The sequence below is a fragment of the Saccostrea cucullata genome, unplaced genomic scaffold (assembly GCF_032062105.1).
Source record: "Saccostrea cucullata isolate Sc308-1 unplaced genomic scaffold, CSIRO_AGI_Scuc_v1 ctg6221, whole genome shotgun sequence".
Taxonomy (NCBI): domain Eukaryota; kingdom Metazoa; phylum Mollusca; class Bivalvia; order Ostreida; family Ostreidae; genus Saccostrea; species Saccostrea cuccullata.
The window spans coordinates 113-27,926 of record NW_026928948.1 but is presented as its reverse complement, the minus strand read 5'-3'; the positions used below and the strand labels follow the sequence as shown (position 1 = coordinate 27,926).

General features: G+C 35.0%; 2 protein-coding genes across 2 annotated transcripts; one reads left to right on the top strand and one right to left on the bottom strand.

The window, feature by feature from the left end:
- Positions 1 to 967: 967 nt before the first annotated feature.
- Positions 968 to 25,019, bottom strand: LOC134279371 (origin recognition complex subunit 3-like). Its single transcript, XM_062761768.1, has 19 exons — positions 25,000 to 25,019; positions 24,188 to 24,425; positions 19,120 to 19,258; positions 13,265 to 13,425; positions 12,543 to 12,635; positions 12,245 to 12,387; positions 11,816 to 11,975; positions 11,333 to 11,446; positions 10,897 to 11,030; positions 10,511 to 10,574; positions 8,424 to 8,540; positions 7,967 to 8,046; positions 7,411 to 7,544; positions 6,325 to 6,407; positions 5,910 to 6,001; positions 5,667 to 5,808; positions 5,170 to 5,286; positions 4,895 to 4,968; positions 968 to 1,435 (listed from the first exon to the last, which is right to left on the bottom strand). Exons 1-19 carry the CDS (start codon positions 25,017 to 25,019, stop codon positions 1,330 to 1,332), a joined length of 2,211 nt encoding a protein of 736 aa, XP_062617752.1. The 3' UTR covers positions 968 to 1,329.
- A 597-nt stretch (positions 25,020 to 25,616) lies between these two features.
- LOC134279370 (uncharacterized) lies at positions 25,617 to 27,371 on the top strand. The gene has a single exon (XM_062761766.1). The coding sequence runs from the start codon at positions 25,637 to 25,639 to the stop codon at positions 27,302 to 27,304; it is 1,668 nt and encodes a 555-aa protein (XP_062617750.1). The 5' UTR covers positions 25,617 to 25,636; the 3' UTR covers positions 27,305 to 27,371.
- Positions 27,372 to 27,814: the final 443 nt, after the last annotated feature.

Below are 27,814 nucleotides of genomic sequence, written 5' to 3'. Positions count from 1 at the left end.
CTCTTTGAAAATCTTCTTCTAAAGAACCGCTGGGCCAGAAAAGCTGAAACTTATGTGGAAGCATCCTAGTATAGTGTAGATTCTGAATTGTTCAAATCATGACCCCCAGGGAAGGGCGGAGCCACAATGGGGAATCAAAGTTTTACATCGAAATATATAGGAAAAATCTTTGAAAATCTTCTTCTCAAGAGCCTCTGGGCCAGAAAAGCTGAAACTTATATGGAAGCAGGGGTAGTGTAGATTCTAAATTGTTCAAATCATGGCCCCCGGGGGAAGGGCGGGGCCACAATGGGAAATTAAAGTTTTACATAGGAATATATAGGAAAAATCTTTGAAAATCTTCTTCTCAAGAACCACTGGGCCAGAAAAGCTGAAACTTATGTGGAAGCATCCTGGTATAGTGTAGATTCTAAATTGTTCAAATCATGACCCCCGGAGGAAGGGTGGGGCCAATTGGAAATCAAAGTTTTACATCGAAATATATAGGAAAAATCTTTGAAAATCTTCTTCTCAAGAGCCACTGGGCCAGAAAAGCTGAAACTTATGTGCACATGGAAGGATCCTTGGGTAGTGTAGATTTCAAAATGTCTAAATTATGATCAGTGGGGTAGAGTGGGGATGCATTATGTATTACAAGGGGGAAGTCTGGTAAAAAACAGAATGGTCAAAGCTTCTCAGGTGAGCGATGTGGCCCATGGGCCTCTTGTTCTCTTCCCCCCCAAAAAATCAAAGAGGGCTACATTATTGCAGCTAGCGACATACATGCATTATATTAAATAAAATGTAGTTTGCTATGAGAAATATTCACAAAGAAAGGTTCAAAGCTTGCTGATATTTCTTGCACATAAAGAAAAGTGGGTTAACTACTTTTGGCTTTACTTGCTCAATAAAATTCTATGTATATACTGATACAAAAATTAAGAAACTTAGAATCCAAGCAAAATGAAATTAACAAAGAGATAAATCATTTCATACAAAAGTTGTGACATTTTATTGTTTGATGAACAACTATAAATAATTCTCTTTTTGAGATTAGTACATTCATCTCTTTAATCAGAAATATGTAACAAGCTCATCTATTTGGTCAACACCAAATTATCAGTTACTACATCCATCCTTTGATAATTGTGTAGGTGAATGTTCAACATTGATTTATCATCATTGGATCCACCACCTTGATTAAGTAATTGTTCAGCACTAAATTATCTGTATCAACTCCTTGTTTTGGTAAATGTACTCTTGGATCCACTCCTTGTTTTGGTAAATGTATTCTTGGATCCACTCCTTGATTTAGTGATTTATTACCCTTGGATCCACCCCTCTCTTTACTCAGCAACCACCCCATGTGAGGCGAGCCACATGATCCGTTTTCCTCTTGGTGGGTTTCACAAATCCTAGAAACTGAAGTTCAGACACAGCTCTGATAAATCGGGCTCTGAGGACAGGTTAAGGAGGAAAACTAAACATTTGTGAGGCATGGAAGAATTCAGTATTGGGCAGCTGCAGGCTTGGAATGTTATTGTAATTAAATAAACTGTGAGTAGAAATGCTTATACAGAAAAACTTAGTTATAACAAAGTCACTGGGACCTCTGAAATTACTTCGCTTTATCGAGGGCTCCCACTGGACTGAAAATATTTTTCGCCACTTTTCGCGACAAAAGGAAAGGCATACTTACATCTGATTTCTCGACAATGCAATGCACTTTATGTTATTCAATTTTTTTAAATTAAATTTATCACAGACATTGTTTTAAAATTGTAATGTTTAAAGCTTATGATGGTATCCATTTAAAATAAGAAAAAAACATAGGTAATCAGAGATTACAGAGCTCACCTCAACGTGTGTTGTCTTTAAGTAAGGCAAATTAAGTCACACAATTAACCAACAAAAAGTGTACATCCAAAAATGCAAAATTTATGCAAGTTTGATACTTTGGAATAGACCTATATAAAAACTAAAAACTAGTTCTTCATCATGAAAATGTAATTAAAATCCAGCATCTGAAGCAAGATTGAGAGTTTTCATCCCTTGATGCATCATTTGTGCAACTGGTTTATATAAGCCTTATAGTTTCTTGGTGATAGACTTGCACCCATAACTTTTACAAGGTCTATTATCTGGAAAATGTATGTCGAATTCAGAATCTGAAGCAAGTCCATTAGTGTGCATCCTAAGATGCATCATCCATGCAAGTTTGGTCAACATAGGGCTTAAAGTTACTTGCAAATGAAACCTGTATAAAAAAATTAACCTTTCCACTAATCCAGAAAATGTAGGTCAGATTCAGCATCCGAAGCCAGCCTTGTAGAATGCACCCTTAGATGAACCATCCATGCAAGTTTGGTCATTATAGAGCTCAAAGTTACTTGGAAATGAATCCTGTACCATAAACTTTAACCTGTTTACTCGTCCAGAAAATGTAGGTCAGATTCAGCATCCGAAGCAAGTCTGGTAGTATGCATCCTAAGATGTACCATCCATGCAATTTAGTCGTTATAGGGTTCATAGTACTGTACCTTGGAAATGAAACCTGCATCCAAAATTTTAACCTGTTCACTCAACCGGAAAATTTAGGTCAGATTCAGCATCCGAAGCAGGTCTTGTAATATGCATCCTAAGATGTACCATCCATGCAAGTTTGGTCATTATATGTCTCATAGTAGCTTGGAAATGAAACCTGCACCAAAAACTTTAACCTGTTCACTCAACCGGAAAATGTAGGTCAGATTCAGCATCCGAAGCAAGTCTAGTAGATTACATCCTAAGATGTACCATCCATGCAAGTTTGGTCATTATAGGGCTCAACGTATCTTCGAAATGAAACCTTCACCAAAAACTTTAACCTGTTCACTCAACCGGAAAATGTAGGTCAGATTCAGCATCCGAAGCAAGGCTGGTAGTATGCATCCTAAGATGTATCATCCATGTAAGTTTGGTCATTATATGTCTCATAGTAACTTGGAAATGAAACCTGCACCAAAAACTTTAACCTGTTCACTCAACCGGAAAATGTAGGTCAGATTCAGCATCCGAAGCAAGTTTAGTACAATACATTCTAAGATGTACCATCCATGCAAGTTTGGTCATTATAGGGCTCAACGTATCTTCAAAATGAAACCATCACCAAAAACTTTAACCTGTTCACTCAACCAGAAAATGTAGGTCAGATTCAGCATCCGAAGCAAGGCTGGTAGTATGCATCATAAGATGTATCATCCATGTAAGTTTGGTCAACATAGGGCTTATAGTTACTCGGAAATGAGACCTACACCAAAAACTGCACCAAAAATGTTAACCTGCACCAAAAACATTAACCTGGTCATTCCTTTGCTGAAATTGCAGCATCTGAAACTTTGACTGGTACAATGAAACACACTAGCAACATCTTCCATGCATGTCTAATCAATATAGGACATAGAAGTACTTTAAAAGAAAACTGCTCCAAAAAACTTAACCTTAACCCGGGACGCCGACGCCGACGCCGACACCGACGCCGACGCCGAGGGTATCACATAAGCTTCCCCCAACTTCGTTGAGGTGAGCTAAAAACTGTTGGAATTATACAATTAATTTGATATTGAATTGATATTAGCCAACTCTTGACAGAAAATCTCCTCTTGATTATAATATTTTTGCCTGGAAAGGGGGGGGGGGGGCTAAAGACCCAATAAAAATATATGACATTTTTTTAAAAATGGAAGTTTTCATCATTTCATTAATTGTGAAAAGAAGAAATTAAAAAGTAATGAAAATTAGGTTTTGAACTTGACTTTATTTTAACAACTTGGAGACTCCGGCCGGGGTTTAATATGCAAGCTCATGTCAATGTAAATAATTCAGTGTAATTTACTAACTAAAGATAATTCTGTTTTCAAACCAATTTCTTTTTCACTCTGTGTCAGTTTATGGTATAATGTACACATTTTTCAATTTTCATTAGGTAAACTTTGAAGGCATTCTTTACAATTTTCGTCATGTTCCCTACTTTCGGTTTAAAAAAAACAATCTACATAGATCCAGATTTTGTTGATAAAAATCTTTTATTTACTAACTTCATCTCCTATTAAAACTTTATCCCCCCCTTGTTTAATCCAAATTATATTATTTCAAGCAATTTTGTAACCCTTTATTGCTCCAGGCTTATTACCTAGTCAGCTGTGTTAGTTCAAGCGAGACGTGATTTCCTACATGTAGGTTTCAGTTTTCACACCTCTGCTGCATTAAATAAACAAAGGGACTTATCTGTATATATTACATTGAATAAACAAAGGAGCTAATCAAGTCTACACAAATTTTGTACATGGTACATCTAAGAAATTCATTTTCGCCACTTATGAATTTCTTTTCGCCACTTTTGAAAAAAATTCGCAATTGGCGACAATGGCGAATCACAGCTCGAGCCCTGCTTTATCCGTAATTCGTTATAACCGTTTAAAAAAGACATTAAATTTATATAGCTAGGGATCCAAGATGACTTCGCTATATCCGTAAATTCGCAATATCCGTGTTCGTACTAAACAAGTTTTGCTGTACATGACATTTATGATGAAAATTTTTAATGTTTCCCTTTTAAATAAATCATGTATTTTACAAGAAAATCCATTTAGACTGCTGTAAATTTTTTTCAGGGGTAAAATTTTGCTATTTTTCCATCTAACAAAGTGTTCACTTCAGGGTTATTTTTGCAGAAAGTTGACTTGAAGTTTGATTGAAGCTTTGTAAATATAGTTTCATATTCATTTTATCAATTCTTTACCAGTAGTGAAATAGTTGATATCAGAAATTTTATGCATTGTTTTACTGTAGGGTGAAATTTCCAATAGAGTTAAGTTTACAGTGGAGTGACGTTTAATTTACAGTAGAGTTAAGTTTACTATAGAGTAAAGGATACTGTAGTTCCTTGTCTGGGTTCTTGATCTTTTCTTCATTTAATTCTTCATCCGACGTCACCACAGTAGCAAAAGCCTAACAAAACAATTATACTGTATAAAACCATTTCACCACAGTAGCGAAAGCCTAACAAAACAATTATACTGTATAAAACAATTTATAATACACAGTTATCCCTCTTTAATCTGATAGCAATAGGCAAACATAACAAGATTGAAATATCTGAGTACTAGGAAATTCATATCTTTTTCAAGTCGTTTTTATTTAATCATTTACCTGTAGCCAGTCATATAAGTTTATTAGCTGGGCACACTCTAGGTGAAGTTTGTAGGCAATACAGATATCAGGCATGGACGGAGTTATGGAACCTGACTCAGAACTGCAGCATTTACACTGGGAGAAAAAAAGATTTTAAGAATTAGCTAGTCATTGACAAGTGCACTGCTCCTCCTAGACAAAAGAAGGACTATGTAAAATACAATAAGCAAGAAATATGCATCATGTGTCCTGTTGGAAAAAAATCACAATTAATTCAAATTAGGTCTTTACAAAAAGCTCAGAATTTTTTTTTTTACTACAAGATAGTCGCTTCGTAATTTATCACAGCATTCAAAATACCTTCTGTGGTATATTTTCGATAATGTTTACACATTCAATGAAGTCACACTATGGAATCTACAGACAGGAGGTCTATATAAATTTATTTCCATGTTCCCCTTCCTGTGATGGTATTTTCTTGACATCAGTATCGCTATTAAGTGAACAGAACAAACCTGTAGATAGTGGTGGGGAGAACTGAGCGCCATCTGGACGACAGATCTGGGTGAGGCATTACAGTGTCGCTTAATCTCCGCCCAGGCATCGTAGTAAAATATCTCGTAGAGAGGCAGGGAGGAGGGACATAACAAGTACCTCCTGTAAAGATGTAAAGGCAGGTTAAATATATACTTTCTTGTACCAGGGCTATAAAGATGACATGTACATATACATGCTTCCATAATTTCTTTGAACTGTACCTGAATAAATCATCAAAGAAATCTATAGCTTCAGATCTCAATTTTTCATATGGAGATAATTTCTTTTTCTTTTTTCCTTCCTCTTGTAATCTCTGAAATAAGGCAATTAATTGCATATCAAAACAAGCATTATATATATGGTGTCATTCTTAAAGACACAAAATGCATTAGAGTAACGTAGCTTTCTCTCCTCTCTCTCATGAATATACTGTTACCTGTCCTAGGTAATAGACTTATCATACATGTTCATTAGCATATCATTGATTGCATGATGCATCAATTTAAAAGTCTTGTTTTGCAGGAAAATTATATGCATGTTATACCCTGAACTAACCTGAATCTGTATTATAACTATTACTACCTGTATTATAACTATTGATTAATTCAAAGAGAGCACATTTTCAACATTGCTAACCTTTCGTAGAGTGTGAAGGTCGGTTTTCTCCAGATGAAGAGCTTCCTCACTGCTGCCCTCTGGTGTCTCCTCCTCTGCAACCTCTGTCAAATCAACAAAATAAATTAATACATGTACTGAGAGGCACACTGATATAATACTGTAAACCAATTATTATCCACGACATCTTTTACTTGCGATTTTTCAGATTGGAATCCACTCTTGACCACTAATTTTTGCAACCAAGGCAACAGTCCCCAAAAATACAAGGAATAATTAACAAGTATTTCTTTATTCCTCTTTTAAGGGGGCCGACTATAGTTTCCATTGCGCAATATTTCGCGCATCATAGTAAAATGAAGCGTATTTACTGTTTTAATGCAACTTTTTTCGCTTAATTATTGAAATTAAACAAAATTAAGAAATTATAGGTATAGAAATGTAATTACAATTTGATATAACTTATTTTTAACCGATTTTGCAATTGATAGGTAGGTTGACGTCGTTGCAGTGTGTTTTTGACGTTATGATAATCTGTGGCTCTTAAAGAAAGGGATAATAATAATATTATTAAAGAAAAAGTAATAAACATACGCTCTTGAAATTTAAAACATAGAAATTTGAGAATATCTCCAATATGTTTATTATGTTTTTATGTGAATCCATTGTGTACGTCATATTTTGTAATACTCTATAAAAATAGTAAAATTTGCTAATTTTTGGCATTTTGAGATGTCCCCTCTGGTAGAATTTTGTGTTTCTTACATATATTGTATAATATAGTATTACACATCATATATTATAGTTTGAACAAAATGTCTATTGTAGTATTTGTATAATTTGCTTTAAAGTGATAAAATTTGGCATTTCCCTATATAATCCTATAGTAAATGTACCTGTATTTTGAGACGGTCCCCCCAAAATACCTGGACGGTAGACCTCCCCCAAACTTTGCATGTACACTGAAGTTAATGTAAGTTATATATGGTATAAAAATGAAGAGTTTCGCTATTGTAGATTTCACGCAAAAAAACTATAGTCGGCCCCCTTAAATTTAACTTCTTATTTTAAACATGCCTCATCGTGGACTATCGTGTAATATCTCACCATCAATCTTGACAAACTTGTCCAGTAGGACGTCCAGATCTGTGGGGAGCTGAGCGAGGTCAGGGGGCAGGGTCCCCTCCAGGGAGGATCGACACAGCTGTATCAGGTCCACCAGCTCATCCTTAGATGTCATCCTATTATAATGAGACAGAATCTGTGATATATCAGATAGATAAAGGGGGCTGTAAAGTGTGTGTGTGAAGGGTGGGATGTAGAGGGTGGTATGTGTACTAGGGAGGATCTACAGAGCTGTATCAGGTCCACCAGCTCATCCTTAGATGTCATCCTAAATCAAGGAGAGAGGATCTATCATATCTAATGGGAATGTTGATAAAGGGGGTTATAAAATGTGTGAAAAAATGTAGATGTGGATGAAAGGAATTATAAAATGTGAGTGTGGAGGGTGGTAAGGGTAGATTAAAATTGGGGGGGGGGGGGCATATACTTGCGATACTAAACCATCATTACCTGAGGGTGGTAAGGTTGGGCTGGAATAGGGGGGTACCAGTGACTTGTGATACTTTACCAGCATTACTTGAGTGACTAAGTCACTTACCTGAGTAGTTCTAGGCACTCTTTGTAATCCTCGGAATCACAGATAAAAGATTTCAGCACCCTGGAGTACACCTCACGAATCTACAACAGTAACACAGATAAAAGACTTCAACACCCTGGAGTACACCTCACGGATATACAACAGTAACACAGATAAAAGATTTCAGCACCCTGGAGTACACCTCACGAATCTACAACAGTAATACATTAATAATGAAAATAATTAAATTTTTTCATGTGTTTTATATGTTATTCATTTTACTGTTTCAACAAAAACACCATAGTACAAATATACATTGTACATATAATGTACATTTGGGTACTAGCATCAAATGTATATACTGCCTCTGTTCACTTTTTAGAATGAACTATAAATGCCATTAGAGTACTTGTACTTATGTATTGAAAAAATATGGATATGCATAAGTGCAGACTTTCCCAGATTATCAGTAAAATACCTGTTTCCCCAGTGGGTGTTTGGGGATTTTGGAGACCATGATGTGGAGACATTTCAGGACAGGATACAGCAGGGAGTGGTAGGTATGGATCCTCTTCAGCAAAATCACAAATTCTGACTGCAACCAAATCAAGACATCAACAAAATCAAAAACTGTGTCTACAACTTATTAAAGACATTAGCAACTCACAGACATTTGCAAAACCAAAAAATATCGTTACTTTAGACAAAATTTTCTGCAACAGTCAATATTTTATATACCGGGTAGATTTCTGCAATTTTGCAAAAGGAAATTACAAAATTATCTATTTTTATTTTCCCAGCATGAGTTTCCCAAATTTAAAATGCAGAAATTGATTTATAAAGAGTCATTGATCATGCCACCAATTCTTCATATTAAATAAAGTGCCACGCCACAGCATGATACGCCCGTCAAAAAATTACACAATTATCTTTAACAGTTTAGAGTGCAAGAAAATCATGTCAACCTTGATTCTAAGATTTCCATGATTTTTCCATTTTTAAAAAAAATATTTCTTTATCCATCCCCGGTGCTGTAGGCATAATTATGACAAATATTATATAACTGATAGATTTCTATACTGTTTGTGTTAGACTTTGTCAAATGCCGGCCATCATAATAAACAATATCAATTTAGTCTTAACAACTTAATCTATGCCAAATAAATTTTGAAAAGAAAGGCTGGCCATCAAATGACATATGCTATAAACTGACCAGCAGTTCTTCTGTCTAATCCCCAAAGGATACAGATAAGGCAGAGCTTGATCATATAGCCTTCCTACATTGAACTCATTAATTAATCTTTGACTGGATGCTTGTCTACTCATTACTCCCTAAATATTAATGGATCTGCACTTTTTATCCTAAAACACTTTTAAAACATATAAAATACTCCATGATTTCTTTTTAGATTTAATGCCAGACAGGTTTTACATTTAATTCATATGGACAAGTAGGCATGCTGATTCAACCCCACCCCTTAAAATTAGTTTTTAATTAATTAATATTATATAATATCAGATTATTAGTTTATTATGCAATATCAAATAAGTTTTAATTACTTTTCATCAAATTCATTTTAAAACTTAGGCTAGCCAACAAGAGCTATTTTTAATCTAACAGCTAGGCTGGCTGTCCATTTGCCCAATACTCAAGGGATATAGATAACACCAATGCTCTACTAGTAACCTCCTCACACTAAACTCATTAATTTCTCTCTAATTTGACATGCAACTTTCTGCTATCAAAATTCTTCTTGACCAGTGCTTGATAATTATGCCCATGGGACAAACTGTATTCCTCTCATTAACATTGACATTTGTTAAAGATTGCTGTAAAGTATATGATGAAAAAAATAAGTTTTTACTTGATTTAATACTTTTTAATAAGGATACAACTCTATTTTTTACATTTCTAGGATTATGATATTTAAAATTTAAAAAACTTAGTTTTTTAAAAAAATTCACTAAAATTAAAGGTCACAGTGACCTTGAAATAGGTCGCGACACACCTTCTACCTAAGATGTATACTTTTGCCAAGTTTGATAGCTCTAGGTCTAATAGTTTTCTAGTTATGAGCCGGACAGGATTTTTCCATATTTGGCCATAGCATCTTTATTAAAGGTCAGAGTGACCTACTTTTTGTGCGCGACACACCGTCTACCCAAGAAGTATCAGTTGACAAAGTTTGATAATCCTAGGCCTAATAGTATTGAAGTTATGAGCCGGACACGAATGGACAGACGGACAGACGGATGGACGGACATGAAGCCTATAACATAATACGTCCCGTCTTAAGACGGGCGTATAAAAAAAACACCAACACTAGATGGTACATATTCAGGAATTGCTAAATACAATCTATAATGGATGTAACAATTTGCCTGTGCCCCCTCAAGCAACCAAAAAGTATATACAAGTTATCTCCCTTTATGCAGTGACTTAAATATACTAGGGACACATCACAATATTAAAACAGACTTGATGCGTAAATTGTTCTCCTTTATTCGTATGTGTTAATAAATATGGACTTCTTTTCTGTAGTTACAGTTCCTAACTCTACAAACCTTAGTGACTTTGTCATCTAACAGCATGTCTTCTTGTTTAGACGGTGGACATCCCTCAACAAATCTAAAAACAAAAACAAGAAAATCTGCATAATCTAAATTCTACGTATGAAAAGATTTTTAGAATAAAGGCTTCATCTAAGCTTTTCTTTTGAATTAGGTTTGTTTAAAGGATGATGAGAAACATTTCCTGATTATTAAATAAAAGAAATTATGGTGAAGTCAAGCTTAAGAATGAACCTGCTTCAAAAACTAGTTCTTGAAAATCTTCCTTTTGTGGTGATCTTGGATAAACATCATCTTAGTTACACAAATCTAAGTTTAACAATACTTGAGTTCTGAGTGTCTGCTGAACAATGGTAAACATTAAGTTAAGGAGACTGTACCCCCTGAACGACATGAGTCGTCTGACTTGCTCGACTTGTTTTGGCTTCAGACTCATCACTCGTTCCTCTAGCTCATCCAGAGGACAACAAAGATGGCTGACAGGGACCGTGAAGAAGTGATCCTGCATTGCAAACTGGAATAAAACAAAGATTAATTAAATGAAATCAAAACTTCACTATTATTCCAAATGTTAGTATAAAACAATGTCAAAGAAACATGTACCAGGGTAAAGTCAATTAAAAATTTTTTTGTTCAATATATCCCTTGAGAACTTATTATTCTATTTCACTATAACAAAATATTTTTTTGTTGAAAACTATTTTTGCAAAAAAATTTTGTATACTCAGTGACAATTAAAGTTGTTTGTATTTCAATACATTTAAATGGCTTGATGTTAATATATTTAGCGACAGACTTCCCAAATAAAGGACCCACCTGTAGTCCCTTGATGAAGTTGAGTACAGAGAAGTCGTGGTACAAAAAGATGTCCAACAACAGCTGGAAGACTTTAGATCCAAGCTTGAATGGGTACACAGAGGTCATCAGGATCTAAAATGTCAGGAAAGTTTTACCACTGTTTTTTTTATTTTTCTCATATAAAAATGCATAAGTACTGAAGTATTTTGATGAATATGACCAGCAAATCACAACTGGTTGCTTATCACATATCAGACTGCAAACAATTTGAAAAGAAAAAGTTGTAATATTTTGAAATTCTTGAAAAAATTTGTATAGATTACCTAACTAACTACTTGCATGTGATATAGGTCTTAGATAAGTAACCAGATAATAACCACAGTTTGATATTCTCTAGGTAATCTCCCCTGGTTGATGACCATATTAAGGCATTCTGTGACCTGAATTATCTCCCCTTGTTGATATCTTTATTAAGGTGTTCTGTGACCTGATTAATCTCACCTGGTTAATGACCATATTAAGGTATTCTGTGGAGGGGGGTGCCTGGAACTTTTCCATACACAACATTGATGACACAGCATTTGGTAAGAGTCGATGTACAGCTGATACTGATGTGGCAATACCAAACACAAATACAAGAGGGAGCTCACATATGTAGTTCCTATCAAATACAAAATATACAGAAAAAAAATAATTTTTAGTTTTATCAACTGTAATTCCAGTATAAATACATGAAATGAATTTGGCCATACCTTTAAAAATTGTTATACCTTGCAATGAAACAGCTGTTTGTCTTGTTAATTGGAAAGATAAAGTTTAATTATTTCATTTTTTAAAATTGAACATTTAATTTTATGGGAACATATTAACAACTTTAAAAAAATGTTAAACAATTACTACTTACACTGTGAACTACCAACAGTTCCTTACCTACATATAGAAATAAAGTCCTGTAGAACGTGAGGTAGAAAACACTCCAGGTCCTCAAACAGAATAACAATAGGTGGAAACTGCCCCAAATCTCTGGATCCACCACTGGCAGACTTCCTCTTTTTTGGACTAGAGTTATTACACTGAATAAATAAGAAATAAATACTTGAAACTAAAGTCTAATTTTGGACTAGTATTTATCTATAAACATTGAAGAAGGTTTTCTGGAAAAAAAAAGAGCATAAAGAGCCAACATATAATTTACTTCACTAACAAGAACAAATTCAAAGTTTCTTACTGAGTATTTGTCTTGATACCAAGATACAAGGGTCGCCATGGAACATGCCATGTTCTTTTTGTTATGGGAGACATCATCCTCTTCATCTGAAAACTAAATGAAAAATAATTATGCTTATACATGCATGTACTGTATACAAGGTTATTTTCGCCCTTTTGTACTTTCAAACAATTTTGCCCCGTTTTAAATTCGCCCATTCACAGTTCTGTTTAAGAAATAATACTGTGTTATTTGAATTCGCCCAATCAAGAAGAGGGCAAAAGGGGCGAAAATAAAACGGGGGCGAAAATTTTCCTGTATACAGTATATTCCTTTTTTAATGCATCAATAATGAATATACAGTACAAGGAAAATAAATGATGGTGTTAAATTTTCAATATATTTACACTCTACATAGCATTCCTATTCAAGATGAGGTGAACAATTGCATGTATGTTAAAAATCTACATAACCAACACATATGCCATTTTTGAATTTGCATGGATTCAAAACCATATGGTTAATTATCAGTGGACATCTTATCATTTCATTGAAACACATTAATGAAGAACTTCACCCTACTTTAACATTCATCCAAAGGAATTTTGCTACTAAGAATACTGTCAGTTTCTAGACATTTAGAACACAAATAAAATGCATTGGAAACACAATTAACGAGAAACAATCGTAAACATATCCAGCACTGGGTATATGTGTATCTGCATGTGTTACTTGTTTCTTACCAACAGTGGATTTTGGAACAGTTGAGTTAAGGTTTTACTCAGTGCGTTTTTAACAGAGTTACAGTCCTTAGATTTGAGAATGGCCACCAGAGGGCTGACATTTTCTTGCAATGAGGCTACTAAGTTTGAAAACATCACCCCATGGTCTGGTGTGTTTACCCCTGTGAAAGAAAAGTATGTAAATTAAAGTTTACAACATGAACCTGTTTTACATGTAAAGAAAGTGCACTGCCCAGGCACATAATACATTCATCAAATATTTGTTAAAAGACAGGCAGTCAGACTGATGTGATAATCGCTATATTAATATTAAGATGGGCATGTAAAAAAAAAATCAAAGGCCTGAAGGGCCTGCGAGTTGACTCGCTCGAGTCAATTGAGCTTTTTCATACATCTGGGCACCATACCTTAATATATTCAGTTTATTTTGCATCTTAAGAGATTGAATATTATATGTCTGATCCACGTTCGGTTCATGAATAAAGTGTATATTGCTTTTCCTTTATAAATACAGGTTGGAACTAATGGGCTTCCGTATTATTTTGACTGGATTCTATAATGAACTTAAGCTAATTAGCTGAAGTGGTCAGTGTTATGGAATAATTAGGTTAAAGATTCCCACAGCAAATCTGGATTCTAAAAATAGATTTTCAACAACAACAACTAGCTGCAACTAATGAGAGCAGCAGGTGTTTGTGTTAGGGAGTATTCTAGGTCAATTATAAATAAACTTCAGATGGGCCGATTAGATCCACCTAACATGCTTGAACATCATATTCATACGCAGTAACTGTACATCGTACACATATTGAATCAAAAATTTCTTTAAAAGCATGAAGGCATAAATAATATTACAGTATGAAATTTTATACAGTTTTCACCTCTTAAGTTTATACAATCACTCAAACCAAAGCATTTTTTGCTAGAACTATAATATTTGGCATATGGATCACCTTTGTCATATAAGTCGTCGGAGTCGCATCACATAGACAACCACATGGAGGTTTCCATCTTTATTCAACTAACTGATATAAAACATAGAACCCAAAACTGACACAATGTATAATTCCGGATTACTGATACATGACATCTCCCCTCTTAAGTTTACTGTACAAATGATATTAATAAAAGTATTTAATGCAGAGTACACAATAAACTATTAAATTTATATAGAGATTCTAATATTATTTTCTAAAGTCATTGAACTTTAATATGAGAGTTTTTGACTAGAATAAATGGAATTGTGTCCACAATTTTGAATAAACAGAACAAGCAAGTATCAAATGATAAACTGCTAACATACAAACAAATGATAATATGCTTTATGTGGTTTTCACTAGGCATACTACCTTCAAACCATATGTGGGGATTATTCTGCCCCTTTGAATGAAAACATAAAGTAACACAAGTTCATTAAATTTCACAATCACATTTCACAATCAGAATACTTGGCAGGTACTTTGACGATGCGCCCAGATCTTGTTTGCTGAGGGATGGATGGACACGCATACGAATTCAACTCGACAGGTTTGGAAGGATTTGCGACTGGTGAAGTGGTAGGTTTTGGAATTTCATTCGGTGGTCTTGATCGAGTTGGAATTGCATCAGCATTTACAAATGGCTGCAAGTTTTCCTTCGGAATGTTCCTCATTAACGGAGTCGACTGCGTTGGTCTGAGCATTTTCCGATTCCTTCTGTAAAGTTTGCTGTCAGGGGTCTGCACAATGTATGACCTCGGTGCGTGATGTTTTGACTTAACTGTAGCATGTTTCCAGATGTTACCATCCTGAATCATAACTGGATCTCCATCCTTGAGTTCTGGTAGCACATTGCCCGCTTTTCTGTCATAGTAGATCTTAGATTTCACTTGTCGCTTTTGTAGTTTCTCCTGTATTTGTTTTGAGTTTGATGGACGTAATAATTTACTTGTAGTAGGAAGTAAAGTTTTCAAACGTCTGTTCAAGAATAGCTGAGCTGGTGACTGACCTATATCTAATGGCGTATTGCGGTAGTCCATCAAAGACTTGTATGGATCTGATGACTTCTTTAGTAAGCATTTCACTGTCTGGACCATTCTTTCTACTTGACCGTTAGACTGAACAAAATAAGGACTAGACGTAATATGAGTAAATCCATAGTCCTGAGCAAATTGTTTGAATTCATTACATGAGTACTGCGGACCATTATCTGAAATCACTTCATCAGGAATCCCATATTTTGCGAACTGGCTTTTCAAAGCTGCAATCACATAGGTTGCTGAGGGTTCAGTTAATTTCATGACTTCTGGCCATTTGGAATAGTAGTCGACGGTCAATATATAATGTTTGGAGTTCAGCATAAACAAATCAGTGGATACTTTAGCCCACGGGCGGTCAGGTAGGTCAACTAAGACAAGTGGCTCTTTCGGGTTGCTGTTCTGAGTTTCAGCACATATAGCACATTTGGAGACCATGTCTTCTATTTGCGACGACATTCCTGGCCAATATATGACTTCACGTGCTCGATTTTTACATTTTACTATTCCCATGTGTGCCTGGTGAATAATGTTGAGCATTTCTGCTTGCATTGACTTCGGAATGATAAGCTTGTCTCCTTTGTATAAAAGACCATCTAAGCAAGCGATTTCATCTCTGAATGACCAATATGGATGTAGACAATTTGGTATGTGGTCTTTGTCTGATGGCCAGCCATTCTGGACTGTGTCTCTTAACGACTGTAAGACATCATCATCTGCCGTCTTCTCCTGTAGTTCAACATAGCGTTTCTGTGACACTGGTAAGTATGTGGCAGGTGAGACTAAGTTTACTTCCAGATCAGGAACAAGTTCTTCCTCTGTTTCATGTAAGTATGCACGACTGAGTGTGTCTGCTATGTAGAGTAACTTTCCTGGCTTGTATTGAACATTCAAGTCATACTTCTGTAGAGTCAGTAGGAGTCGCTGTAATCGCATAGGTGCTTTACATAGAGGTTTGCTGAATATCGACTGCAGTGGTTTGTGATCTGTTTCCACATGTACCATTCTGCCGTAGACATACTGGTGGAATTTTTGGCATCCATAAACAACAGCCAATGTTTCTTTTTCAATTTGTGCATAGTTTTGTTGTGATGATGTAAGAGCACGGGAACCATATGCAATAGGTCTTCCTTCTTGTATCAAAACTGCTCCAATTCCCTTAGAGCTCGCATCTACAGATAACGTCAGTGGTAACTTAGGGTCATAATACCTCAAAACAGGTGCGTTCGTTGCCATTGTTTTTAATGTTTCAAAGCTCTGGTCATGCTGAGCTGTCCAGTTCCAATCTGCATGGTTTTCAGTGAGTTTCCGCAATGGTGTGCTGACTTCAGACATCCGAGGCATAAATTTTCCTAGGTACTGTACAAATCCAAGGAAAGTAAGTAATTCACTTTTGTTGGTTGGCTTTTCCATCGCTATGACAGCACGGATTTTCTCTGGATCCGGTTTCACGCCTTCATCTGTCAACATATGTCCAACATATTTCATACTTTTGCAACGTATCTTACACTTGTCCATGCTAAGTTTGAGATTGAACTCTCTGGCCTTTTCCAATACCTTCTTGAGACGTTCATCATGTTCCTGTTCTGTTGAACCCCATATCAAAATATCGTCTATTATCGCCTCTGCTCCTGGTATGTCTTCTACCATCTGTGAGGTTATTTTCTGAAACACTTCAGATGCTGATTTTATACCAAATGGTAATCTCGTAAAACGAAAACGCCCAAATGGAGAGTTGAAAGTTGTAAGTTTCGAGCTTTCTTCATCCAGCCTGATCTGCCAAAAGCCAGACACAGCATCAAGCTTACTGAAAACTTTGGCATTTGGCATGTTGGCTATGACTTCATCTATTGTTTTTAATGGAAAATGTTCTCTTAGTATGGCCCTATTCAGATCCTTAGGGTCAATACAAATGCGAATCTTCTGTCCTTTGTTCACCACTACCATGCTGTTGACCCATGGGGTCGGTTCTGTTTGCTTAATAATCACACCAGAGTCCTCCATAGACTTAAGCTCAGCGCGCACTTTATCCAATAATGAAATGGGAATTTTTCTTGGCGGGTGAACAACAGGTTGTACACTTGCATCAATTTTGATTGAATGAGTTTCTGGTAGGCAACCCAGTCCTCGAAATAAATCTGCATAATCACTTCCTGGGAAAATATCAGATAAAGTCTTTAAAACTGGGGTGTCCTCATTTATGACATTCACACGATGGACGAGATTCAATGATTTACATGTTTGGGCTCCAATGACGTTCGGTGCGTCCAAGTCAATGATGTAGAAATCAGTCGTGTATTTGCATCCTTTGTGAGTCACCTCAAGTTGCGCAAAACCACTAGGTTCTATCACATGTCCTGAGTACGACTTCAAACGAAATGCTGGTTTCTTGAGTTCTTCACTAAGTTTTAACTGTTCGAAAGTTTTTCTGTTCAACACATTACATTTTGCTCCTGTGTCTAATTGGAATTCAACCATTGTCCCACAAAGTTGTAGTTTTGTTGACCAGTCTGCGTTCGCACTGTTAACATCTTTGGTAAGCATTCCCAGAAATAAAGTGTCATCTGAATCATCTAACTCCTCCTGCAGAGTATGTACGGATTTGTTGCTTTTATTCTTGAATTTGTGCTTTGATGTATACGACACTTTCGATCTACACACACACTCGTAGTGGTCCCGCTTGTTACATTTTCTGCAGAGTCTACCAATAGCTGGACAAGTTTCTCCTCTTTCGTGCTCAGATTTACCACATCTTGTGCAACTTGTGAACGATTTCTGATTCTTGAAGTGTTTTCGTGGTCCTTGTGTGGGTTTTGTTTTGGCTTGACTGGTATAGTGATTTATTTTCTGTCTGTTTATTATGTCAATCTTTGGATCCTGTTCATGCATTGTTTTTAGTTGGGCTTGTGATAACTCGTAAGTACGTGCAATGTCTATTGCCTTCTCTAACGTGAGATTTGAGCCCTCATTTATCAGTTTTTCACGGATTTTGTCCGACCTTACTCCGAATACTAGTCTATCTCTCACCATCTCGTCTGCATTTTGGTATCCGCAGTCCTTAACACCAACTTTTAAAGCTGTGATAAATTGTTCACATGAGTCACTTTCACTTTGTACAATGCATTGAAATTTATACCTAGCGAATACGTGGTTGGACTTCGGTTCTACATATGCCTTAAATTTCCCGTATAAAGTTTCAAGTGATTTTTTCTCATCATTGTTTAGATTCCAAGTTCCATATATTTCTCTGCCCTTATCACCTACCCATATCATCAAAAAACTGCATTTTTCTTCTTCAGTCTTTTTCTTGAGCGGACCATTAAACATGAATTCAACATGTGTTTTGAATGTCTGCCATGCTTTCGGCAGGTCTCCCGCGTTCCAGTTTAGACTTGGCGTTGAGCCAGCTACTGCACTACATACATCAGTCATGTTGCTTATTTTGTTTTATTTGTGAACTTACTCTTTTAAGCTCTTTTACTTTCTTTGTTAAGTTCCTTAACTTCTGACACCATGTCATATAAGTCGTCGGAGTCGCATCACATAGACAACCACATGGAGGTTTCCATCTTTATTCAACTAACTGATATAAAACATAGAACCCAAAACTGACACAATGTATAATTCCGGATTACTGATACATGACAACCTTGATGAATGTGTGAGAAATTTTACAGCTCTGAAACGGCTATGTCAACAGGGAGTAGCTCGCTACGCGAGCCAACTAAAAAAAAATGATTTTTTTTCAAATACTGTTCATTAGAAAAATAAGTCAAAACTTCCAAACTTCCTTACATTTTGAATAACTCTGACAAATTTATTACAAAAATATTTAAGTTACCGGTTACAAAGGCTGCAGTTGGTATCTCCCTTGATGTGCTGTCCACTTTCACTCCTCCCAATATAAAAGATTCATGTGAAGATTTGGCAAACTTCATCAAATCATCAAATATCTTAGAATTCAAATCAGACCTTAAAATCTGAAATATAAAACATGCATTTGTAAAGCACATTGCCTTTTATGGTGACAAAATTCACTTTCCTTCTCCTTTTCTTTAGGCCTATCTCCATGTGCAAGTACAAAAGAAGCAAAATGATTTCAATTATGACAGCTGCAAGTCACAATTAAGCTACTATCTTCAGTAAGTAATATGACAAAGTAAATCATGTAAGAACTAAATTTTAAAGATTTTTCCTATGTATTCTTATGAAAAACTTGAATCATCCATTGTGACCCTGCCCTACCCCTAGGGGTCAGGATTTCATGACAAAGATCGTGTTCAAGATGTCCTTATCATTACTTCAGTCAAAGGTTCATTCTCTATAAGGCCATTTTCCGGCCTACGATAAAATTACTTTAAAATGTGATTTTATTTAACTTTAATCATTCTAGTTCATGATTTTGCTGTTTGTTTTTCAACATCGATCATCTAAGTCACGTGATTTAGAGATAAAAAATGGCTGTCAGTTAAAGAAAAATTGAGGGTACGTCTATTTAAATCAAGTTTCTAGGCACATTTCTTAATGTAAATAATCAAAAATTGTTTATTTATGTCGGGAATACATTAGACCTAAGTAATAAATTCGAAGATTTTTTTTTAATTTAAGGTTCAAGATATTTTTATGACTAGAATTCCAATGCATCCACATTTTGGATATTTTGAACGCTTATCTTTACGAAATTCACACTGTATGGTGCTGAAAAAAGTTTGATTTGCAATTTATTGAAAAATATTATATCATATATAATTAATTTATAATTGTATATCATTTCTATAGATGTGGTACTTATTTTATGCATAAAATAACCATGTTAAAAATGGGGTCTCTAAGTTTCTTTTGAACTCTATAATTAAAAGCACTGAATGGATTTTTATTGCGATTAAATAAAACTGAAGTAGAAATTCAGAAAGAAAATCAACCATTGCAAAAAAAAAAAAAAAAAAAAAAAAAGAATTGATAGCATAAGAATATCAATGAATATCCATATACATGTAAATAGTCAATTCATTTAACTCAGAGCGGTTGCATTAAAATATACATCTCTTAGTAAAATGAAATAGCGTAGTAAAATGGCTTTGCTTTTATTTAATTACTCATGTTGCACGATATAAATTCAATTAAGAATGTCATCTAGACTTTATGTATTTACATTTATAAAACTTGAGAATCCCCCCATGCATCCCCCCGTGTCTAACGGCACAACATAAAATGGAGCAGAATTTTAACAGTTCCTTCAACTATATATCAGATTCTGAAGTTATTGGTGCATACTAGTACAGTACTGTATACGGAATTAAGAGTTCTACAATCCCAGGTACAAAATGGACCCTAAGGGTTTGATGCTCCTTTCCCACTCTTGAAACCTGTAGGTTAAATTCAGTCTCTTTCCCAGTGCAGCGTCAAAAATTTGTTTAACACGGATAGTGACAGTTCCCTACTTAAGCCTTTAGCATTTAAAGTAAATGTCATCGGTCTCTTGGATATTATCCTTTTTAAAAAAAAAGGTCCCGTCCCGCGTTGGGAGTTGGTTAGTTATGCAACTATGCATAAATGGATGATTTCTTTGTCTGGTTGAAAAATCCTTAAATGGGGTAAAGCAACATTCATTATCAATCAAATATTACATTTATGAATCCATCTCCTCTTTACCAGTTTATTTTCTAAGACAGGACTTATGTTTTCATAACTTATATCGATGCTACCAAAGAAGTGTGATAAATAGATTGAGTCCTCTCAATATTAACACACATTCTCTGTTAGCACCAATAAATTTACTATAGGGCTTGGAAACGACATGTCTCGGATTTTGATGAATTTTTTACCATAGCTGTGTCTTGGTACAAAACTAGTAAATATGGTGTCGGAAGTTCCACACGTGCACTTGGTTTACTAGTTACTAGTTTTGTACCAAGACACACCTATGGTGAAAATTTCATTAAAATCCGAGACATGTCGTTTCCAAGATTTTTTGGTGCTTACAGAGAATGCGTGTTAAGAGCTAGTTAACAAAATATGGATCCCATGAAACTCGTCCCGAAGTGTCCATATAAAAATTATATGTATACCCATAGGAAAAGAGTCTATAACACAAATAATTAATGCATGTGCCCGCTTCAACAAAGATTGCTTTCATCATTTCTAGAACATATACAGTACTCATAAGGAAAAACAAAGAATATATGCAGTAGTCATAACAAAATTCAAGAAAGTAGCTTATATATATATATATACTAAACTATCATTATAAATATAAAAGATAACCCATATTCAAACCATATATTCTATAAAAAGTTTTTCTTTCTTAATTTTTATCAGACATTTCAAAGAAACGTCTTCACTTGAAATTTCATGATATCCAATACTAACAGTCCTTTGATTTTTAGATTTTTAAATTAAAAAAAAAAAATTTTTTTTTAGTAAATATGCATATGAGTAATTCAACAGAAAATTGTACTATAACCAAAAGTTTATAAAAAGAAATAATTTACATAAGCTGATATCCTTTATTGTGAGTAGTTATAATAAGCTTTTTCTGCAAATATCGTAGAAATGAAGTGAAAAGTTTTTATTTAGATGTCATAACCACCTTTAACCAAATTCATAATTTGGTAGTCACTTTTTATATTTATTAGAAATTTACATGCAAATTTTGGTGTTGCCTGTTGGTTAAAGGTGGTTATGACATGCTTAGGAGTTATCTAACACAGCCACCCTATTGAGTTTTTCCATTACTCTAATGCTAATACAGACCGATAGTACCTTACTTTATGACCCTATATCATTAAAAATACTAATGTATCATTAACCATCCTATATTTATCATTAAATTGGAACATAAGCCTAGTGATTCATGCAATTTTTAAGGTAGAAAATACTATCTGAAAATTTGAAGTCATTGTAGGCCGCTAAACGGCCTTACAGAGAATGATCCTTTATCATAGAGGGCTACAATAGAGGCTAAGGGTGGTCCAGGTATTCAATGGTAGAAATAAGAGCACTCTTGAGAAAGCTGGCAGTTGCCAGTCGGAGCTCAGAGGAGATGGTACGTGGTAAAACTAGAAAACTGACCAGTCAGCAAGGGCCCCGCCTTGGGGTAGAATTAAAAGGATGCAGCTTACGGAATGATTAAAAAATGTACGAAGAATAAGCAACAGCAACTGTATTCTTAAAATTTCAAGATAATTCCTGAATATTCAAAAACCTGAAAATAATATCCTTGTATTTACATTAGGCAGTAAAGAACAACTTAACATTGAATGTATATTTAAACAATTATGAAGCTTGTGTTACATAGAATGCCAGCCTTCAATGGATGCAAATATCATGAAGGCTTGACCTAAACTTCAAACAAACAGCAGCTGCAGACAAAGGTTTTCATTAATCTTAAAGATAAAGAAAAGCCTGCTAAATTTTCTGCAGCAGGCTAGATAATTAATCCCAAAGGATTAATTGTACCTCTCTCATCATTTTCTTCTAAAGTTACAATAAGAACTTTTTCAGTATTAATGATAGAATGGGGTTTTTATACAACTACCTTAAAAATTAATTAACATATTAAAAGTGAAAAAAAAGTAAATCAAAAAATCTTCTTTAATCTATTTCTTGTTTTTAGAATTCAATGAAATCATAACTATTAAACAAAAATAAATTATAAAAATTTAATAATAATATTTAAATCCACATTTCAGAGTGTTCATAGCATTCCAAATTGACTTAACTTCAAAACAAACTTCATTTGCAGACAGAGGTGGTAATTCATCTCAATGTGACAGATAAAAATAATGCTCTGGATTTTCTTCAGGAGGAAAGCTAATTAATCCCAAGGGACTCATAGCCAGCATTCAGTTTACAATGGGAACATCTTCAGCAGTTATCTCTCTTTGCCAATGCATTCTTATATAAAGTTAAAGAATCTACCCCACCACCCCAGCTCCAAACCAGGGGACATAGAGAACCAAACTTAGCATCAAAATATGTATTTCTGCCTACTGAACTACCATACCAAATTTGTACTTGATTGAGCAACCATAAAAAAGTTGCCCATTCATTCTTATGCATAGTTAAGGAATCTACCCCACCACCCCAGCTCCAAACCAGAAGACATAGAGAACCAAACTTAGCATCAAAATATGTATTTCTGCCTACTGAACTACCATACCAAATTTGAACTTGATTGGGCAACCATAAAAAAAGTTATTAGAAAAAAACGGAAAATTTGTGGACGGAAGAGTGACAGACGGACAGACAGACAGACGGACAGACAGAGTGATTACTATAGGGCACCCGCAAATCCTTGCGGGGCCCTAATTATTTATGCATTGAATCATTATTTTTTGAAAGATATAGTCTCCTAACTGCAAGCATGTGTGCAAACAAATTGACTAATTAAAAAGTGTATTAACGCATTATGAAAAGAATGAGGGCGCTTTTGATTGGCATTCAGTAGGAATCTGGGTGCAATTGAAAAGTGAAATTTTTTTTCGACATGTTGTCACATAAACACATTATCTTGACTTTGAATGTGTTTTTATTTCAAAATCCATTTATTATCTTTCTGGTAAGCTACAATTTATGGACTTCAACAGCCTTTCAATTCTCTCTTAATTGACACTGCACATCCACAGCGTTGAATATTTGTGACGTCAAAATAAAATGCACACTTTAACCCTCTGACCCCTTATCCTTTAATGATGTTTTGAAAGCTACACTTTATAAGCAAAATACATATGGAATGTACATTGAAGTGTAAAGGGCTTTATAGTACCGTATACAGTGTCTAGTATCCTGTGTATACAATTAATTTGAGGGATAACAAAGATATATAATTACTTTTCGTAAAATTTTATTAAGATCTGTCTGCGTATAGGACAGAGACTTCTGAGACCTGTACCTTTCCTTATACAGACGCATCCAGAACACAGATCTGTCACAGTACAGGACCCATCCCAGCTTTGTGTCCCGTACCTGTCCTTATACTGATACATCCAGAACACAGATCTGTCACAGTACAGGACCCATCCCAGCTTCGAGACCTGTACCTGTATAATACTAATACATCCAGAACACAGATCTATAACAGTACAGGACCCATCCCAGCTTTGTGACCCGTACCTGTCCTGATGCTGATACATCCAGGACACAGATCTGTCACAGTGCAAGACCCAATAACTTTTAATACTTTCTGTGACCTTGACCTTATTCAAAATGACTTAAGTACAAAGTCGAGGCATATTTCTGATTGCAAGCTGTAACCATTCTATCAGTTATGTAGTTTCTTTGTTACCAAGTTTTGCCAAGAGATTTTCACTTCTCCAATTTTTGTCAAAGAAGTTTTTGTACAACGAAATCTTAGGTCATCATTTTTTTTAACTTCAATAAACCAACCAGAAAATACTAGGTGGAAATTGTACATATCAATTCTACAAAATTTGAAAAAAATATATTGAGTAAGTTTAAAAGATCATTTCCTAACAAAATATGTCTACTACATGCATTCAGCTAGATCGACTGACAGATAGACAAGTCCAATAGACCCCCTAATTAAGTCTCTTTCAGGGATACAATGACCACTTAATTATTGCAATTTCCAAATCATAATTTTAATCTATCTAAAATGTCTCTACACAAACACATATAGATATAACAGGTATTTAAATCACATGACCTGGTAACCATGTAAACATTTACAAAGAAGACCAGGAAGTAAATTGTAACATACAGGATTATCAGAGAGGCCATGTTGGATTTACAGGTGAGAGAAGATTATTTATTTAGTAGATTTTACAACACAAGATAATATGTGGATCTCAAGATGATGATACCATGATATGGTTTTTCATTGATCTCAAGTGTTAGTAGTAAAATACACATTAATTGAAAGTATTTCAGTAAAGAGCTTCATTGTACTTTTGCTTCAACTGATGTTAAAAATTACAACAAACTTTACAATGAAATGTAAATATAATTACCCCCTTTGCAACAGAGGTGAATGTGATATAGTAACACAATTGTGTGTGTGTTTGTTTGTTGATGTGTTATGTCCTGTGTGAAAGGAAAGTGATGTAATTAATTGCATTGTGATAGAAGTAGACTGCTGCCTTGATTTATAGATATGTTCTGATAAAATTTTGCTAACAAGATATACATGTACAGAGCATTTGTTCAACTGTAAACAATTTTCAATACTTCCCAACTGTCATTTCCAAGCTGTAAACTGTCTTAGAATTTCAAACACAAAACTTAAAACTTCTCTTGTCTTTGTGTAAAATTGCTTTAAGTTTCTGTAATCATGTGATTTTAGTCTCCCTTTACTTTTAATTACAGGGTCATCAAATTAATTAACCAAAACTCAAATAATGGACCCCCTGGACAGAGCTCAAGTACTCCTCCTCTGTGACCTGTGTCAAAGAGCAGCATTACAGAGTCACTGTAACTTTTGTCAGATTAACCTTTGTAAGGCCTGTGTAGGAGAGCATCTCTCTGATTTCTCCAAAAGTCACAATGTTGTACCATACAAACACAGAACTTCTGCTCCTTACTACCCAAAATGTCCAAACCACATCCAGAAACATTGTGAACTTTACTGTGACAAATGTGACATTCCTGTCTGTTCTACATGCATCTCCTCTGGGAAACATAAAGGACACAATTTATCAGATGCTCTATGGAAACTAAGTTCAAAAAGAAATGATTTACAAAAAGACTTGAAAGAACTAGAGGTAAAAATCTATCCTACATACAAAGAAATTACATTAGATTTAAACACAGAGAAAGTAAACCTTGAAAAACATTACGAGAAACTGATATCAGCTGTCACCAAACAAGGAGAAGACTGGCACAGAGAAATTAACATCCTTGTCAACAAACAAAAATCTGAATTTGATGAGATGAAAAAAAGACACCTGACTGTTCTAAACAAACAGGAAAAAGAAATCAAACAGACGACTTCTGATGTAAAACATTGCATAGTTGAACTGAAGAAAATACTAGACTCCAATGATGTCTCCCTAACATCTGCATATAAATCCAGGAATGACAAATTCAGAAGTTTACCTCCTAGAGTCCATGTCAAATTATCAAGTTTTTCTCCACATCAAGTCAACAGAGAAAAGCTCCATCAAATGTTTGCTTCTCTGTCAGCATTATCCATTACAACAGAAGAACATGGCTACACAATGAAGACACCAGAAGCTGTATCCTGTCCTCCAATCAAACCACTGCTTGATAAACCAGAGCTCATCACCACCATACACATTGGGTATAACCTACTATACAGTGTTACCTGTCTCAGTGATGAAGAAATCTGGACATGTGGGTCTGACAATATCATGAAACTCTACAACCTCCAGGGCAAACTACTGAAGTCAATCCAAACCAAGTCTGGAAACTGGCCAAGTGATATAGCAGTGACAAGGAGTGGAGATCTAGTTTATACTGACCAGGATACAAGAACTGTAAACATAGTGAAGAATGACCAGATACAGGAAGTGATCAGACTTCAGGGGTGGGAACCTTACAATATCTGTAGTACCTCCTCTGGTGACCTCCTGGTTATCATGTACTGTGATGATTATAAACAATCAAAAGTTGTCCATTACTCTGGTTCCACTGAGAGACAAACCATTCAGTTTGATAGTAAAGGTAAACCTCTGTATTCATCTATAGGTGACTACAGTAAATACATCAGTGAGAACCGGAACCTGGATATCTGTGTAGCTGACTGTGAAGCCTGTGCAGTAGTGGTGGTTAATCAGGCAGGAAACCTCAGATTTAGATACACTGGTCATCCCTCTACTACCTGGCGATCATTCATTCCATACGGCATCACAACAGACAGCCAAAGTCAGATCCTGACATCAGACTATATCTACCACTGTATCCACATCCTAGATCAGGACGGATATTTCCTCCGTTACTTTGATAACTGTGATCTACAGCATCCATGGGGTTTATGTGTAGACACCAGAGACAACCTCTTTGTGGTTGAGCGTGACAGAGGTGTGAAAAAAATCCAATACATGTAAACACTGTGTAACATAAACTGTTTCTAACTGAGAAAATCCCACTGTGGCTGAGTAAATTAAAATTGTGATTAAATTCAACTACCGGTACTTGTAAACTGCACTGATATATGAAAAAGGGTTAATCTTAAAAAAATTGATACAAAGGAGCTAAAACTGAAATTCATTAATGTCCCACTCATCAGTTGTCAGAAATCAGACTGCATAATATGCAATCTTATGATGAACATTGAAAAAAAAAACCTTTTATACATCAAAAAATAATTTGGTTTTAAGCATATAATTATAAAATGACTCATTATTTTCTTTGTTTGTTTGTTTTGAACATATTTTATTGTATAAACAAAAGGATTGGAAACAAGTTCTTTCAACTTACGAGTTCCTCTCCTTATTATTATTATTAGGTCTTTCCAGCTTTCTCTGGAAAGACCTATTGATATTCTTCTGTTTCTTTTTTTCCTTTTTCTTTATTATTTTTCCGCCGTGTGATTTTTTGTTTCAAGATTTATCGAA

Excerpts from the sequence above, each read along its gene's own strand:
- LOC134279371 (XM_062761768.1), bottom strand. The coding sequence starts at position 25,019 with ATGGCCTCTCTGATAATCCT. Across the intron at positions 11,031-11,332 it reads ACTTCATCAAGGGACTACAG|TTTGCAATGCAGGATCACTT; the intron begins GTGGGTCCTTTA and ends GTTTTATTCCAG. Across the intron at positions 5,809-5,909 it reads TTCTTTGATGATTTATTCAG|GAGGTACTTGTTATGTCCCT; the intron begins GTACAGTTCAAA and ends ACATCTTTACAG.
- LOC134279370 (XM_062761766.1), top strand. The coding sequence starts at position 25,637 with ATGGACCCCCTGGACAGAGCTCAAGTACTCCTCCTCTGTGACCTGTGT.